At 39.7% G+C, this 16,468-nt stretch overlaps 1 protein-coding gene across 8 annotated transcripts in view; it reads left to right on the top strand.

Moving 5' to 3' along the window:
- Window positions 1–9,098, top strand: part of MCTP2 (multiple C2 and transmembrane domain containing 2) — a 245,520-nt gene extending 236,422 nt beyond the window's left edge. For all 8 annotated transcript variants that reach the window (XM_077870909.1, XM_077870933.1, XM_077870949.1 and 5 more), the window contains 2 exons: window positions 3,519–3,616; window positions 5,792–9,098. In XM_077870909.1, the coding sequence (XP_077727035.1) occupies window positions 3,519–3,616; window positions 5,792–5,860 (167 nt within the window). In that variant the 3' untranslated portion in view covers window positions 5,861–9,098. The remainder of the gene's footprint in view (window positions 1–3,518; window positions 3,617–5,791) is intronic.
- The last annotated feature ends 7,370 nt before the right edge of the window (window positions 9,099–16,468 follow it).

Here is a 16,468-nt window from a genome sequence, read left to right as displayed (position 1 = left end):
TATGTCTTCAATTTCTAGTGTTCCTTTCAACTTTATTAAGGATCAGAAGATCATTTCTTATTCTGAGTTACTCATTTTCATTGAGTTAAGATCCTAAGATTTTTTTTTTGGTCCACTATTTTTAACCCTTTGGAACAAAATTACTTAACTGTATGTTCTATATTTCCATATTCTATATACCCAAATAATATTTTTATAGGAATACTTATTAAGTACCACAATTATTTACCATAAGCCTCTGAAAAGCAGCCTAATTTCAAAATGGCCATAAGGAATATTCCTTAACTCACCGACTTCATTGTAAGCTTTTGAAGGGTGAGACATTTTTCTTTCTTCTTTAATGTATAATTCCTAGAGAAGCTACATATAGGTAGTAGTTCTTTAATAAGTACTTGTCAAATATTTAATGAGTCTGCATGTTTCATACCTGTGGTCTATAGGGATGGCATTTCTTTTGAGCCTACCACCCACCTCTCTTGTGTGGGAGTGTAGATTTTGAAAAAGATGTGAGAAGTAGTTTAAGAGGGATATTTAACATTTTCTGAAGGAAACCATATCTACTGAATTTTGATCACCTATTTGATGTATTTCTAGAAAGCAAGGTACATTTTAGGATTAAATCCCATGTGGGTTTTCTGCCCCTTTTGAAAGGTTTCCCATATTCCTTTCATTCTGTTCTTCACTATAGATGCTTCTGTTATGATATGAGGTACTTCTGTTGTTCCAAGGTAGATGTGAGCTCCCTAAGCTAGATTTTGGGCTACTTGAAAAGAAGACCCATGACTTATTTAACTTTGTATTTCCATTTGATGACACTGTGTCTTTTATGTGGTGAGCTGTAGTGTTTGATACATGGGCAAGCAAGGACCCTCTGCCCCACCTCACCCATCCCCACCAGTGTACTGAGGTCAGGGCTGCATTCCAGGCACTCATATAAGTATCTGAAAAATACTGTTTTAATTCTGTTTCAAGTGTGTATTCACCTGTGACCATACATGCAAAAAAGTCATGCAATTTTTCCAACTTTCTCCAAGAGATAGATAGATAGATAGATAGATAGATAGATTGATTGATTCTACTAGATTGCTCATTCCACTCCACTGATCCATTCAGTCTGGATCTGGGACTATTAAATGGTAGTATCTTTCTCAAATATTATCCTTTGGTGTTTGGATCCCATTTCTCTGTGTGTTCTAAAAAATTAAAATTCACAGCAAATAGGTCCTCTGCCTTTCTGTATTTGGGTTAAAAATACCTAAAGGTATATCCATCGTGCTACTAATAAAGTACAACTTCCAGATTTGGGTGTGTGCTCACATGCCTCACACTATAAGGATTCTTCTCTCACCACACCCCTTTGTTTTTTGGCTTGTTAACATCTAGAGTAATGATGGTAGCCCTTCATCATTTTGGAACTTCAGATTACGGAATCCTTGCGCTTACATTTCCAATGTGATTCTCTCATCAACCTGGGAAACTACATAGGATAGGTCTTTATTATTCAGATTTTGATGTAAGAAATCTGAGGCACGGGAAGGTCAAGTGGTTTGCCTGAAACTACACAGATAATACATGGGTGATGCTGCAGCTGGGGCCCAGCTATTTGTGATCCATAACCCTCGTTCCTTGCCCCATGGCCCCATAGTGATGACCCAGGAGTTCATGAACCCCTGTTGACACTTGGTTTCACACAAAAGATCATAATGCAGAATTACTGACATTTAACAACGTTAAAAAAAAAAAAAAGATAAGGTGTGCTTTTGAAGCATGCAATCTGAGTGCCTTATAATTTTTATTCTAAGTTTTTCAAACAGACAATCTCAGTGCATTGTGGGCTACTTCTGCCCTTATTCGTGCATTTGAGCTACTGTGCAGGTTTATAATCTTCTCAGTGACTAAGAATGCCGTGTTTTGATCGGCTGTGAGATTATCCCTGCCTTGCTGTTCATTGTAAAGACTCCAGATGCGCACACTATATATAATTAACAATAGAAGATATATCTTTCCTCAATAAGTCTTTGTCTCCCTTCATCATTTTGCCTTGTCTGTTTTCTTTTGCCAAAAAGCCCATGCTACAATTAAGTGTCTTTAGAATAACACAGTGAGAGTATTTTAGTTTAAAGGAATGCCGGGGGAAATTTTAGCTAGAAACATGAAGCTTGCTGTGGGGGGTAGAGGGAAGAAAGGCACAGTGCAGCTTTGACTTGAGAGATAAAGAATCATTTGGGAGGAGGCTTCCCCAGCCCAAACACCAGGCCACCATTTTACTCATAAACAATGGCCGGCTCCCATTTGCAAAGCTGATGTAAATCTGACCCTCTGCAGAAATGACTAGAGGCTGGCCTTGTGTTGGGTATAATGTCACACAGGAACTTCTGTCCTTAGACCAAAGCAAAAGACTATTTAATGAAGAAAAACATCAAAGCTTTTATGGGCTGGGGGCTGTCAAACCGTTAACTGTTACCCTGGCTTTGAGGTAAGAGTCAGGGTTCATCTGAGGTGAGGATTCATTCAGCATCATTGGGATGGACCCAGCCTTCAGACATAATCCTCACTAAGCATGCGCTCTGTGGCAAGACTTCAGAAGCCCACCACTTTTAGTCTTTCTGCTTGGAAAACTCAGCAGGAAGAAGAGTTGACCCTTGGGGAAAGACAACAGCTCACGAGCTCTTGCCAGCAGCTCTGAGGAACAGAGGAGGAGGCAAGAGTGGCTGAGAGGTACATCCCTCTGGAGAGAAAACCACAGGCAGAGCTCGCCCAGGGCATGCCCGCACCCCCAAGGTGCAGCCGTCACAGATGCCCTAAACACTGAACCCCCTCTAATTACCACTGTCCCTGGCCTAAATTAGCAGGGACTCCAATGACGACGAGACAAACCCACGCACCAGCGTCACGGTCCATAAATTAAGTTAGCAGCCATAGTAAGATAATTTCCAATAATAACTTTTCACAGTTTCCTGCAGCATCAAAGTACAATCAACATGTCAAGTACTGTTCTGCAGCGAGAGAAGAGAAACCTGTGAAAATAAGCTGGAGTCAGGCAGAGAGATTTCTGCAGTTTCTTTTTAACAACAAAAAAGCAACTCCCGCCCTCCACCTCCCACGGCTCCATTTGGTCCAGGGCCCCCAAGCAGAGACTTGTTGGGACTAATGAAGGCCTTTTCCCATCTGGGACGTTTGTTTTCCTAGCAGAGGAGGCTGTTAATCAGTGTAGTCCAGAGAAGCCAGTGCGCACCACGGTTTTAGTGTGTGTTTCTGCTGCCCTGCTGCTGGGATTGTAATGGGATTTTCACAGTTGAAGAAGGCAGAGCTCCTGTCCGACAGAACCACCCCCCCTTTCCTTCCAGAAAAGGCATTTGTGAATGGTTCCACATGACAGCGACATGTGTGTGACTTGAGGTCTAGTAATTGTTTTACGCTAATTTTTACTTCTGAACCTCCCCCATTCCCCAGTCAGGAGAGTTTTTAAAGATACAGACAGACAGACAAAGAGATTTCTCAGTGCTTCTATTTTTCAGGCATAAATAAATTTACGAAGAAACTTCGAAATCCCTATGCCATCGACAATAATGAGCTGCTAGACTTCCTCTCCAGGGTACCATCTGATGTTCAAAAGGTACGTAATGAATGGTCACCACCAGCGGGGACCCCGGTGCTGAAGTTTGGCCAGCCCCAGAGCCAGAGGAGCACAGGGCAGTGTGTGGGTAATTGAGATAACGAATCAGAAAATCTTTAAAGCGGCCTGGCTTGCAGGGAGGTGACAGGAAAACCTTTGTCCAGAGCATGAGATGATTATGGAAAATTACCCCAAGAAAGGGCTACTTAAGAATGATCTGGAACCCATACTGTGTGGGTATAGTGCAATGGCGTTTGTCTGTTTTCTGATCACTTGCCTCCCCGAAGAGGATAAGATGGGCCCAGTGAGTGGGAGAGTGGGAGAGCCCAAGCTAGGGGAGGGTTGCTTCTTTTCCTCCTCTTCCGGCTGGCAGGCATTTTAGGGGAAGTAGGGGACAAGAGGATTATTCTTTTTATTCTTGCTTGCCCCAATTATGTCGCAGGCTTCCCTTCTGTCCTTTCCCTCTGATGATTTAGGGATGCTGGGGGCAAGGCTCCTACCTACTCTCATACACATAGAGGCAGAGATGGCAGGAAATAAATGGAGATCGATCAGAAGTATTATCACAGGTAATGGTCATTCGGTCCAGCGGCATCTGGTTTCTGTGGACGCATAGAGATTAAACCAGGCAACAATACCAGAAAGTCCTGTAGAGTAGCCTGAGCCAGGCCCCTGCAGATCAGGCTGCTATAAATCCAAAGGAAGGAGGGCAGGCAATGATTTCTCGAAAGGAGAATAGAGATCATAGAAAAGGGAGATGGGGAGACCGTGGTGTGAGATATCAACATGATGATCAAAGGCACAGCCCTTTATTATCTGAGAGAATCCAAATCAAGTATCGATTTTCATCTTTGGGCCACTGACACAGAAGTGGTTCCCCAGTGGCTCTGTGCAGATTGCAGTGACTCGGGCCTGAAAAGACCTAGGGTTTTTTTCCCCTTCACTCTGAGTTCTAGAGGTTAAGATAGAGTCCATGATGTTGTTTTTCTTTAACCTCCATTTTATGATATAATTAGCTATGAAATGCATTCTGTGCATTAGAAGTTACTCGTTAACATTTGCATTCCATGATTATAAAATAGTAACCTGGCCCCTGTTTGTTTTGCATTGAAGATTGACAGGTATGTCATCCCCTGCTCCCCTAGGGGACCTTTACCAAACACTCTAAGGAAAGGGTGCCTTTTGCATGTATCTGCTTTTGACAAAGTATAGCTCAACATATGTGATGGGGCATGGTGTCCTTGGGGAGTTTGGCACAAATGCTAAAAGACAGTCAGCATGTGGTCTGTAATACAATACTTTAAATGAAGCCATTCCACGGTCAGCCAATGAAAACCCACACACCAGAGCAATGAGCGTGCGATGTACCATCATTCGAGTTGCAATCTGAGTTCGTCCCTGCGTCCTCAAAGAAAGGAAATCACCACTGAGCACACCCCACCACAAGGTTTGTCTCTACAGAGTCCAGGCACCAGCCCTCAGAGCGGCCAGTTGACATGAATAGAGAGGGATGCGACCAAAGAGCATTCAAGGAAGATACACAGTCCGCCAGCAAAATTCTCGGTGTACCAGCAAGAGCACTTCCAAATAACACAATAGACAGTTTGCCACTGGGGACTTCCCGAGTGCTCATATTTATCACAGATGTTTTAGCCATTACATTGTAAATGAAATTCATTTTTAAGCGAAATCTATTTAACTCTGTGGTCAGTATCAGTTTCAACATTTTTTTTTTCTCTCCCTGGCAAAATAAATGTATATGATTTGCAGGGATTTTTTCCCCCAAATTTTAGAGACTTTTAAATGAATATTTCTTAGTGAGTTGCTGTATCATATACTAAGATAAACATTCCCAAGAGGCCACTATTAAGCATACTTGTGGTGGGAAATGGGCACGCACACAACTAAAATTATCTGGCGGTGCTGAGAGCAGGTACAAAACCCATGCATCTCATTAGAAAAATCTGCTTTTAATATTTTGGTTTCAAGAAATGATGCATGACTTCTCAAATCCTTCCTGCAATTAATCCCTCCATGTTCCTGTGTTTAGAAAATGATTCATTACCTTTGAACCTTCCTTCCTTTGCCTCCGTCTGTCCTTGGGGAGCCATTAACACACACGATGGTGAGCTAGGGTTACCTCACCGCCAGCGGCCCGTCTGTTTGTTTTCACAGGTGCAGTACGCAGAACTGAAACTGTGCAGCAGCCAGAGCCCCCTTCGGAAGAAGCGCAGCGCTCTCTAGGACATGCACCAACCGTGGACACCAGCACCCGATTCCCTATTTGGTTGATAAGACCAACACTATCTCTGTTCAAGTGGTGGTACCCATGGTGTCATTCTGAAATGGGTGCTGTACGGAGCCCTCCATGTACCCTCCCCGCTTCTCCACATGCGCCGATGCACACACGCATGTGTGCACATCCACACGCATGGGTGTGCTAGTTGCTTAGCTAGCGGGCCAGCCAGTCAAAAGGAAACAATCTAGTGACTACGGAAGACTGAGGTCCCTTCTCAAATAAGAGGTAAAGCCAGGCTGCTGGGGTTCTGAACGGCCTCCTCGAGAGTGGCCAGGAGACCACCTGGATTCGAGAGTGACTTTGAACTTGTCTTCGTACCCCCAACAGATTCTCCTTAAGATGCAGTTATTTCCATTACTGTTTGCACACTCCTTTCAGATTATTGTTCATGTGAGTCAGTTCGTTTCTCTGAGTTAATGAGTCTCTGGTAGCCATCACCTCCCCAACTAGTGTCTTTTATAAATAGATTTTTAAAAATATTTACCAGGATTAGCCCAGGTCTTTGGGAGCCCTTCTGCCATGATTATTGAAAATGTGTATGGACAATTGCAGTCAGCTCCCCCGGTGCTGGATACCAGCCCATATCATGGTCTATTGCTGGCAGTGGAAGCCCCAAGAAGGTCCTGAAGGGACCACTCATCCAAAAAGTGAAGGTTTCATGAGAATATTTGGTTGCCTTAAAAATGCCATTTCTTCTGACTTGACTTTGCTTATTTCCAAAATAAAATGTCAATATTACAGTTTCAGAAAGAGGGGGATGAGTGAATGAATTCTGAGAGTACTTAGATAAATGAAGGGGCACCTTGGTGGCTCAGTGGTTGAGTGTCTGCCTTTGGCTCAGGGCGTGATCCTGGGATCGAGTCCCGCGTCGGGCTCCCCACAGGGAGCCTGCTTCTCCCTCTGCCTATGTCTCTGCCTTTCTCTCTGTGTCTTTCATGAATAATAAAATCTTGAAAAAAAAAAAAAAAACAAATGAAGGCTGAGGAGCAAGGGACTAACTAATGAATATGGCTACTTTACCTGATTGTCATAATCACTTTATTCGCCTGCATTTTTGAGCAGAAAGTAAAAATAACTCAGCAATCCAAATTAATCTTTTGTTCTTGAGCAAGATAAGCTACACAGAATGCATATATATCTCAGAACCCCATTCCTAGAAAAGCACCACCCCAAGTCATCTTGAAGAATATCTGATTCCTGCCAACCTCGCCATTTCATAGTACCCCCCCCAAGTAAAAACCTGGTTTTATGCATATATAAAATGCATGCAAATATCTTTCTGTTCGGATGATATTTAAGTTGTAAAGACTGTATTTTATTGACACATACTTTGTGCAGTTTTATATATTTAATATATATGTATATGTATTGTAAAGAAAAGTTGAGGTAAAGACCTGATTTAATAGCAAGTTTTACTATTTTTTTCTCTCCGAGTTGTAATTTAATAATCTTCAAACAAAATGTTTATGAAAAATGCCAAAGATTCTAAACCTTATCATCCCGTGTCTGTTTTTCTTCATATTATATCTTCCTGGGTTTCTTTCTGGCTGAGCCAGATTTCTGCATGATTTGATTTGCTTCAAGTTAATGAAGCTGGCTGGAAAAGAGCCTTGCAGAAATTATAAAAGCTCCAGTAAATCTCTTAGTTGTACATACAATAGATATCCAAGAATCTCTTTTGTTAAACCAGTTACTCAATCTTCTGTGTAAACAATGCCTCATTGTCTCACTCCCAACTATCATGTAGTTTATCACAGTCTGTCATTTTGTAACGACCTAAGTCAGACATTTTTAAACAGACATGTGAGATCTGATCAGTCATTTGAATGAAAACTTTCAGCAGCAAAATAACCCCTTATTTATTTAAGAGTGGAACCGATACGCTATTGTTGTTCTTTTGCTATACAATTTCAAAATGAAATAATTTGTCCAACAAGAAGGCATCAGTAGTTAGACTTATTCCCTCTGTAGCCCAATGAGAATTCTCAGCATTAAGTTTTGGACAGCAGCCGGGCTGCAAGGGCAAGACTGAATAAACCTTTAAGAAACTGTTAATGGAAAACAATTGTTAATTGATTCAGTAGACTTTGAACATTAGAAAGGTTAGTTGTAAGAGAAATGTGAAGATTTATACGAGTAATCCAACTTATACCAAGATCCCAGAATGCTCTTTAGATAAAATTTATGGATGGTGAACTCAAAGTTTGATAACGCAAGATAATTTGGTAGGAATGTTGAAGTTTAGCCAAGCTCTCCTGATTGTCTTCTCAAACCTCACCCTCCCGTTTCCAGCTCTGCCTGGATGTCTTATAGACACCTGTACTTCACTGGGTTAGAAACTCTGCTCTCTCTTCCTCCTTGTGTTCAGGACCCCTAAACCCATAGTCTCCTGCTTGCTTCCTTGTTTCCCTTACTAGGGCTGGCATCTTCTGGGCTGGGAGACACTGAGCATCCCGTTTTTTTGTTCCTCGTGGTTTTTTTCCCCACCTCCCAGCCCATAAACTTGTAGCTCCAGTGTTTCCATGTTATCTTGGCCATTTCTATCTTGGCCATTTCTGATCACCATCCCCTAAACCAAGGCCTCCGACACCTCTAAGGAGTCATGGCAACAGTGCCGATTACATTATGCCAGATTAATCCTCATTCCGACTATTCTTTTCACTAGAAATACTTTCTCACAAGTTTCTGTCCAAATAAATTCTGCCCTCCTTTAAAATTTTCAGAAGCTTCCCACCCCAAATAGGATTTCTTTCATTTCCTTGGCTAAATTAGACTCTACTCTTCTCTCTTACACCCCTGCCCCCTACGTCTTACATACCTTTCTGCATTTGCCATATTCTGCTATAGCTCATAGTTACCAGAGGCTTTGACTTTCATTGTCCTCCACTGGATAGACCATCCTGTCTGGCACCTAGTAGACACTCAGGAAATACATGATTAATGGACTGGGTCATAGTCAACTTTTCTTCTCTGCCCTTTTATGTATACAGAGAGTTGAGCCAGGTAGATTAGTATGGTCTGTCAGAGGAAATAATTTCTTGTATTTAGCACACAACTTATACTGTGTGATATTATTTATAAGCTCTGGCCATGTCAACTATAAACTTCTCAATGATGTCTTATATTGGCGAAGTCATTACCTACATGTCACAGAAAAATAAATTTGTGCACGGTAAAAAATAATCAACTTTGATTTTTCGTCTTGTCATTTATCATTTAATGAACACATACAGAACACTGATGATATGCCTGAACAAAACAGACTACATTCCATTGGTAGAGCAAGACATAAAACAGATACTTTCAAAAAGTGGCATGACATTTGCAGATTCAAGTTTTAAAAACAGTATTCTGGCTGCAGTGGTGGACCAGCACTTATGAGTGTTCAAAGGAGAGCTAATTTGAAGAATCTTTATAAATTGATGGTAGCCTGGACCTTCCAATAGCATCCATGGAAAAAATACAGGTGAAATCGTTAGATGGGGAGGAGGAAAAATGAGTGGGACTTCTCAGTTGCTTGACTATGGGGTGAGGGAGAGAATAGAGATGCCACTCAGTGTTCTCATCTTTGGGTCCAGGAAGATGGTATGGTTTTCCTAAGACAGAATTATAGGAGCAGCCATGAGAGGAACAGCATGAGCCCAGTTTTAGATGATGTTGAATTTGAGTTACCTGACAAGCCTCTAAATGGGGCTCTTAAAGAGGTAACAGTATATGGATATGGAGCTGAGAAAAGAAATGCACTATACTTGAGAGAAATATACTAAAGGCCAACAGTCATAGAAATGATTGAAGCCACATACATCAAGAAATTGACTCCATACTCAAGAAATTGACTGTTAAGTCTTATCAATTTATAAGGCTTATCAATTTATAAGACTATAAGACTTAGTCAACTAAGGCTAAATAGAAATATTAAACAAGAGAAAAGTAAGCATGCACTGTCATAGAATTCAGTTGGTAGAGTTTGTTTTAAGAAGGCAGGTGTGGTCTATAGTGCTAAATACCACTAAGATCACACCAGTTGAGGACAGAATAATGACCTTTATTTAATGACATGGCAACTCATGGAGAACTTGGCAATAAGTCATTTCCATGGAGTGGTAGGAAAGTAAACCAGATTTTGGTTGAAAAATGAGTGGACCTAAGAAAATGGAGACCACGTGGAGGTACCTCTTGAAAAATTCCACTAGAAGGAGAGGAGAGGGAGCACAGGAACTCAGAAAGGAAGAAAGTGCATGAGATTATTGAGGAAAAAGAACAGGGATGCCTGGGTGACTCAGCGGTTAAAGCATCTGCCTTCAGCTCAGGGCGTGATCTTGGAGTTCCAGGATAGAGTCCCACACTTAGTTCCCTGCATGGAACCTGTTTCTCCTTCTGCCTATGTCTCTGCCTCTCTCTGTCTCTCATGAATAAATAAATAAAATCTTTTAAAAAAGAAAAAAGTAGATGTTTCATGAGCTCAGTGCACACCTACTAGCAACAAAAAATACGTAAGTATGAGATGGAGTGGTTGGTATCATCACTTATTTTTTTAATGTTATTTATTTATTCATGAGAGAGAGGCAGAGACATAGGAGAAGGGAGAAGGAGGTTCCCTGTGGGGAACCCGATGTGGGCCTTGATCCCAAGATTCTGGGATCACAACCTGAGCAAAAGGCAGACACTCACTGGGCCACCCAGGTACCCCTGTATTGTCATTTAAAACTCTGTGAAAACACCCCTCTCTAGTGTAGTAGTAATCTAACTTTTATGGTAATAAAGTGGTTGGGAAATCAAAATAGAATATCTTTTGAAAATATTATGAGTAGTCAACTGATCATTGGATGAGTTTTGAAAGGTGAGTTCTAAAGAATAGCTTAAAGCACATGACCTCTTTATGTACGTCTCCTTGTAGAAAGCCTGCCCTTCTGTTCTGGTATGTTAATGTAGTGATTTACATGTGGAAAATGGATAGACAAGCTCAGAAGAATAGATAGCATTTTAGAGCATTTATTAAATGTCAGCTACTTCCTAAGTACTTTAGATGTAATAGCTTATTTAATTAACAACAACAACAAAACTACAAAATTTATCTAAATACCTATAGAAAAATTACCAGTTTCATTCAAACTGTCCCAAAAAATAGTAAAAAACAAACAAAAACAAGCAATCCCACCTTTCTACATATTTTATGAAGCCTGTATAATCCTCATTCCAAAACCCAACAAGGTGATACAAGGATGGAAAATTACTTCCCAAAATCCCTTATGAATATAGATACAAAATTATGAACGATATGTAAGCTTCTACACTGAAAACATGATTGAGAGAAAGAAAATAAATAAATGTAGGGTTTCATGGATTAGAAGATTCAATATATTAAGATGTCAAGAGATTAAATGTAAGTCCAATAAAAATTATAAGGTTTATTTTTTGCATAAATTAATCAGCTGATTCTAAAATGTATATGGAAATGCAAGAATCCCACAGTAGTCCAAGCAATCTTGTACAAGATTAACACTGGCAAATAACAAGATGTATTATAAAGTTATTGTAACTAGACAATGTGCTATGGGCACAAGTGTAGACAGATTAAAGAAATAGAAAAGACAGGAAGGACACTCATATTTGGTAACCTATGACCTAATTTATGTCAAAGGTAACATATTTTCAGTGTGGGGACAGTATGCAGTGTAGAGAAAAAAACCTTTTTGAAAAATGACACTGGGTCACTTTAGTATCCACATGGATAAAATAAATATTGACTCCTTCCTTATATTCCCCAAAATCAATTCTGTATGAATTGCAGATCCAAAAGTGGAAGGCAAAGTAAAAGATTTCAGAAAAAGACATAGAAAATATCTGCACATCTATGGATAAACAAAGATTTCTTAAAACAAGATGCTGATCATAATGAGAAAATGATAAATTGAAGATCACTAAAATTAATTTTGTTCTCAAAAAGTTTGATAGAGTGAAATGATAAATGACAAAATGAAAAAAAATATGTAATCTCCATATATAATCTGAAGAATTCTATCCGGAATACATAAATATGTTCTACAATGTAAAGGCAGAAAACCCAGTAGAAAAGGGTCAAAACACTTGAACAGACACTACAGAAAGCCTACCCAAATGGTCAGCAAATATAAAAAGTACTCAGCATCACTAGTCATCAGGTACATGCAAATTGAAACCACAATGATATAATTGCACATGGCCAAAATGGCCAAAATGAAAAAGTCAGTATTAAGTGTTTTTAAGGATATGGAAAAACAAATTTCTACATACTGTTACTGGGTGAGCACATAAATTGGTACAACCGCTTTGAAAAACCTTTGGAAAAATATCTATTAAAGCAAACTATAAGGGGCATCTGGATGGCTCAGCAGTTGAGCATCTGCCTTTGGTACAGGGCATAATCCTAGGTTTCTGGGATTGAGTCCTGCATCAGGTTCCCCACGAGAAGACTGCTTCTCCCTCTGCCCATGTCTCTGCCTCTCTTTTTGTGTCTTTCATGAGTAATAAATAAAATCTAAAAAATAAATGATAAAGCTAACCATATGCATGCCCTATGAACCTTCCCCAGTTTCAATTCTATAACCCACAGAGTTGGGCTTACATTCTATAAAAGACATGCCCAAGAATAATTTTAGCAGCACTGCTTGTATAATTCCAAAAACAGCAACAGTATATATTCATCGGTATCTGAGGTGATCAGTTACTTGGGCCTCTGCAATGGAATACCATATAGAAAGGAAAGGAAAAACTAAGTTTGCATGCAACAATATGGAAATTTCACAAATAATATTCAACAAAAGAAACAACACACAGCAGAGATACATGCAATGCAAGATTTCATTTACATCAAGTTCAAAAATGGAGAAAGATGGTCTATTATATTAAAAGGAGGCTGGGGATACAGTGGCAAAAAGGAGCCTGGGATGATGTCAAGGTTCTGTCCTTTTGGTCTGGATTCTAGTTTCATCAACTTATTAACTTTGTGAAAATCACTGAGCTGTAAACTTGGGACTTGTATAATTTTCTGCATGTTTACTCCAAGGAAAAGAAAGAAAAATTATGAAGCATGGCCATTTTATTCCTAATTTACAATGAAAAACTGAGGCTGATCACTGTTAGTATTTTAAACATGAAAGAAGAGCCCTAATCCAAATAAACATGTTGAGTTGTGCTAAGAGTTGGGAGTCGTTTTAAACAAACCCAAAGCAGACAGTTCCTAAATAGGCTCATTGCATTTGAATATTCCATTATGTCTTAACAGAAAGCAATCATCATTTTTAAAAGATATTCATTATTAGGAGTACACACACACACAAAGGTGGCTTCCTCTCACTGATCACTTACTGAAGCATTAAAAAACTGCTTTACATGAGCCAATTGGCCCTTGAAACCTCAAGATCTGAAGTGTTCCAGAAAGTTTTTTTTGGGGGGTGCCTGGGTGGCTCAGTCAATTCAGCGTTTTTGGAGGGTTGTGATCTCAGGGTTCTGAGATGGAGCCCTATTTTGGGTTCTGTGCTTAATGCAGTTGGCTTGAGATTCTTTCCTCCTCCTTCCTCTCCCTCTGCTCCTTACCCCCTCATTCTCTCTCTTCCCTTCCTCTCTCTCTCAATAAATAAATAGATAAATAAAATCTTTTAAAAAAAGTTTTACCTTTGTACATGTTACATTTATGTTCATTGAGCCTGGCAGTGCAAGTAGTTAAGTTTTGGGGGAGTTAAGGGCACCCGGGTGGCTCAGTGGTTGAGCGTCTGCCTTCAGCTCAGGGTGAGGTCCCGGGTCCTGGGATCAAGTCCTGCATTGGGCTCCCTGCAGGGAGCCTGCTTCTCCCTCTGTCTATGTCTCTGCCTCTCTCTGTGTGTCTTGAATGAATCAATGAATGAATGATAAATAAATAAATAAATAAATAAATAAATAAATAAATAAATAAATAAATAAAATCTAAAAAGGTTTTGGGGGAGTCAAAAGGTCAAAAATTGTACCAGGCTTTCCGCCTGAACAGAGAGGGTTGGTGCTCCTAACCACCCCCTCCCCCACATTGTTCGAAGCTCAATTCTACACACATACACATATATTCCTAAATTTTTATGAAATCTCACTTATTTCCAAAAATTGATCTGTAGATTCCAATTAAGAACCCAAAAACCTATGTTTTCAGGCAAAACATTGAGTTTGCCTCTTGCTGCATTTGACTCCTTAGGGGGGGAGGATGTGTTTTTCTAGATGCCCAATGTCAGTAGTCTGCTCAATGCCAGAATTCAATTCATTCATTATTCAATCTGGCTTTTTTCTGGGAAATGTTTTATTAGGCTCGTCTTTACAGCTGAGAAATCCTGAGATTTCAATTTGCTTTCCGTTCCTTTAATTCATTATAGTAATACAGACAAGCTTCTCTTCTCCATGTATTTTCATTATCAGATCAAAATAACTGGTTGGAAAAGCAAAAACACATGGAATCATTTTTTAACTGCATAATGAATAGCTGGCATATCTGATTTAGTATGCATCTACCAGATAAATTGTGATCTGCATAGTGGTAAATGCCATGATTTTGTTTTTGTTTTTCTATTTTGTTTTGTTTTGTTTTTACCACAAAAGTTCTGCACAAACTGGAGATGTGGTCCAGCAAAGAAAAGTTAACAGGAATGAGTAGAATGTTCCTTATACAATGAAAGGAGATGGCAGATTTTTTTTTTCCTGAGACATGAAATCACCTGCATATGCCTACTGCACGCTGGGCAGGTTCCAGGTAGAGAATGGGGTTGGCTGAAGGAAAATCTGAAGAAGTGGGAGACAGAAGCTCTCTGACTTTGTGAAAGGGTTGGACAGCAGTTGCAAGTTTTGGGGTTGTACAAATGGAAGCACGCTGGAAGCACAGTGCCCCCTGAATGGCAGCATTGTTGGCTTTACTCTATGACCAATGATCCTCCAACAGCAAAACTACCTTTTGCTCGTAAATTCATCAGAACAAACCATATGTTCAATGTGGCACTCCAGAACAATATGTACCTTATTCTACCATAAGAAAGATCCAAGAGTGGGTCCCCACCTGCAACACCTTACAATAAAGACAATGAAAACAGTTTGAACATGTGAAATAAGGAGCTCTTTGGGCAATTGCACTTTTACTGCTTCCTATTAACTTAATTAAAATTGATTTTAAAAAATTGATTTAAAAAAATGTACAGATGGAGCCATAATCCTGGGCAGAACTGAGCTCACATGGGGAGAGACACGGGCATGTGTTATCTCCAACTCTGAAAGTTTTGCCCTGGACTATGTTTATTCTCACCCTCAGATTCAGCAACTTGTGCCCCAGGGAATTTGGAAAAGTGATGCAGCATGTGACTCTGATTAGAAAAGAAACCCCTTATCATGTAAGAATAGCATTTCTTCTTTTCATAATACAGTATATTCCATTTTAAAATTACCTAAAATGTTTTTGTTGTGTATTTTTCTCCCTTCCAAATCATTAATAAAGATGCTAAAACAGAACGTGACCTTGATTCCTTCGATCCACTGACCAGATACCCCTCTTGAACTCGATCCAGTAGCATTTATCAGTCTGACCACCTTGAAAATTAAAATTGTCAACCTGCACTTTTCTCAGCATATTAAAGTTAAAATTGGAGCTTTGTGAGATCCTACTGGATCTTCTCCTACTTATTTTAAAGAGTGAACAGATCTAAGATTATTTCTCAGTAACCACCCCCACTCACTATAATCAGGTTTAAGCTTCATAATTTATAGCAGTGTATTTGCTTGTAAGACTCTGGACCCAGTTAGAACCATCCCAGTTGCAACCACTTATGAATTGTCACTTACAGTCAAGGCACTTAAAAATCATAGTTTTTTTTGTCAATTATGAAGATATTTTGCATAATTAACATGGTATGTCTGGGCGAAAGGTTTTGATCTGTGCTCTCATTCTTGATTTTACATGAACCACTTCAAAAGCATCATGGTTGGAGAGGCTTGCAGAGTGGTGAATTCTCTGGGGTCCGAGCAATTTTAGAACTATTGACTTTTGAATGATGAGGTTTCCTGACATTCTTTTCCCTTGCTTCTTATAAATGGTTACTTGGTCAGGCTGTCCATTTCTTTTGAGTATTCATATTGGCTGTTCCTGTGAAAGATTTCCAAATGAATATAGTGTCACGTTCATTTAATAATTAATGCCTCCTTTTCTCCTAACCCTTAGTTTTTAGCCTGGATTTCGATTATTCATAGTCCTGTGGGAGTGTGCATGAATTCAATTCATGTGTGGTCCTAAAACTTCCCATTACCTGTTAAACTCTAGTAGTTTAAAACTTCTCTCCTAATGCCCTGATAATCTATAAAATTGCTACGTATTGGATCTGTTTCACCCATTTTCCCTTTTTTTATAGCTGTCCATTCTCTAATTCAGAGGCAACAAAAATTTTACATGTCCTAAAACAGGCAATTTAAAAGGGGAGAAAACTCAGAAGACTAGGTGACCCCAAATTTCAACTATACTATTTTTCCCCACCTGCCTTTTGTTAGCATTTAATTGCTGCTGGCTTGAAGTTGAG

Source organism: Canis aureus, chromosome 2, assembly GCF_053574225.1.
Source record: "Canis aureus isolate CA01 chromosome 2, VMU_Caureus_v.1.0, whole genome shotgun sequence".
NCBI classification, from domain to species: Eukaryota; Metazoa; Chordata; class Mammalia; order Carnivora; family Canidae; genus Canis; species Canis aureus.
The sequence above is the reverse complement of the archived record's forward strand: the minus strand, read 5'-3'. Positions and strand labels throughout refer to the sequence as shown.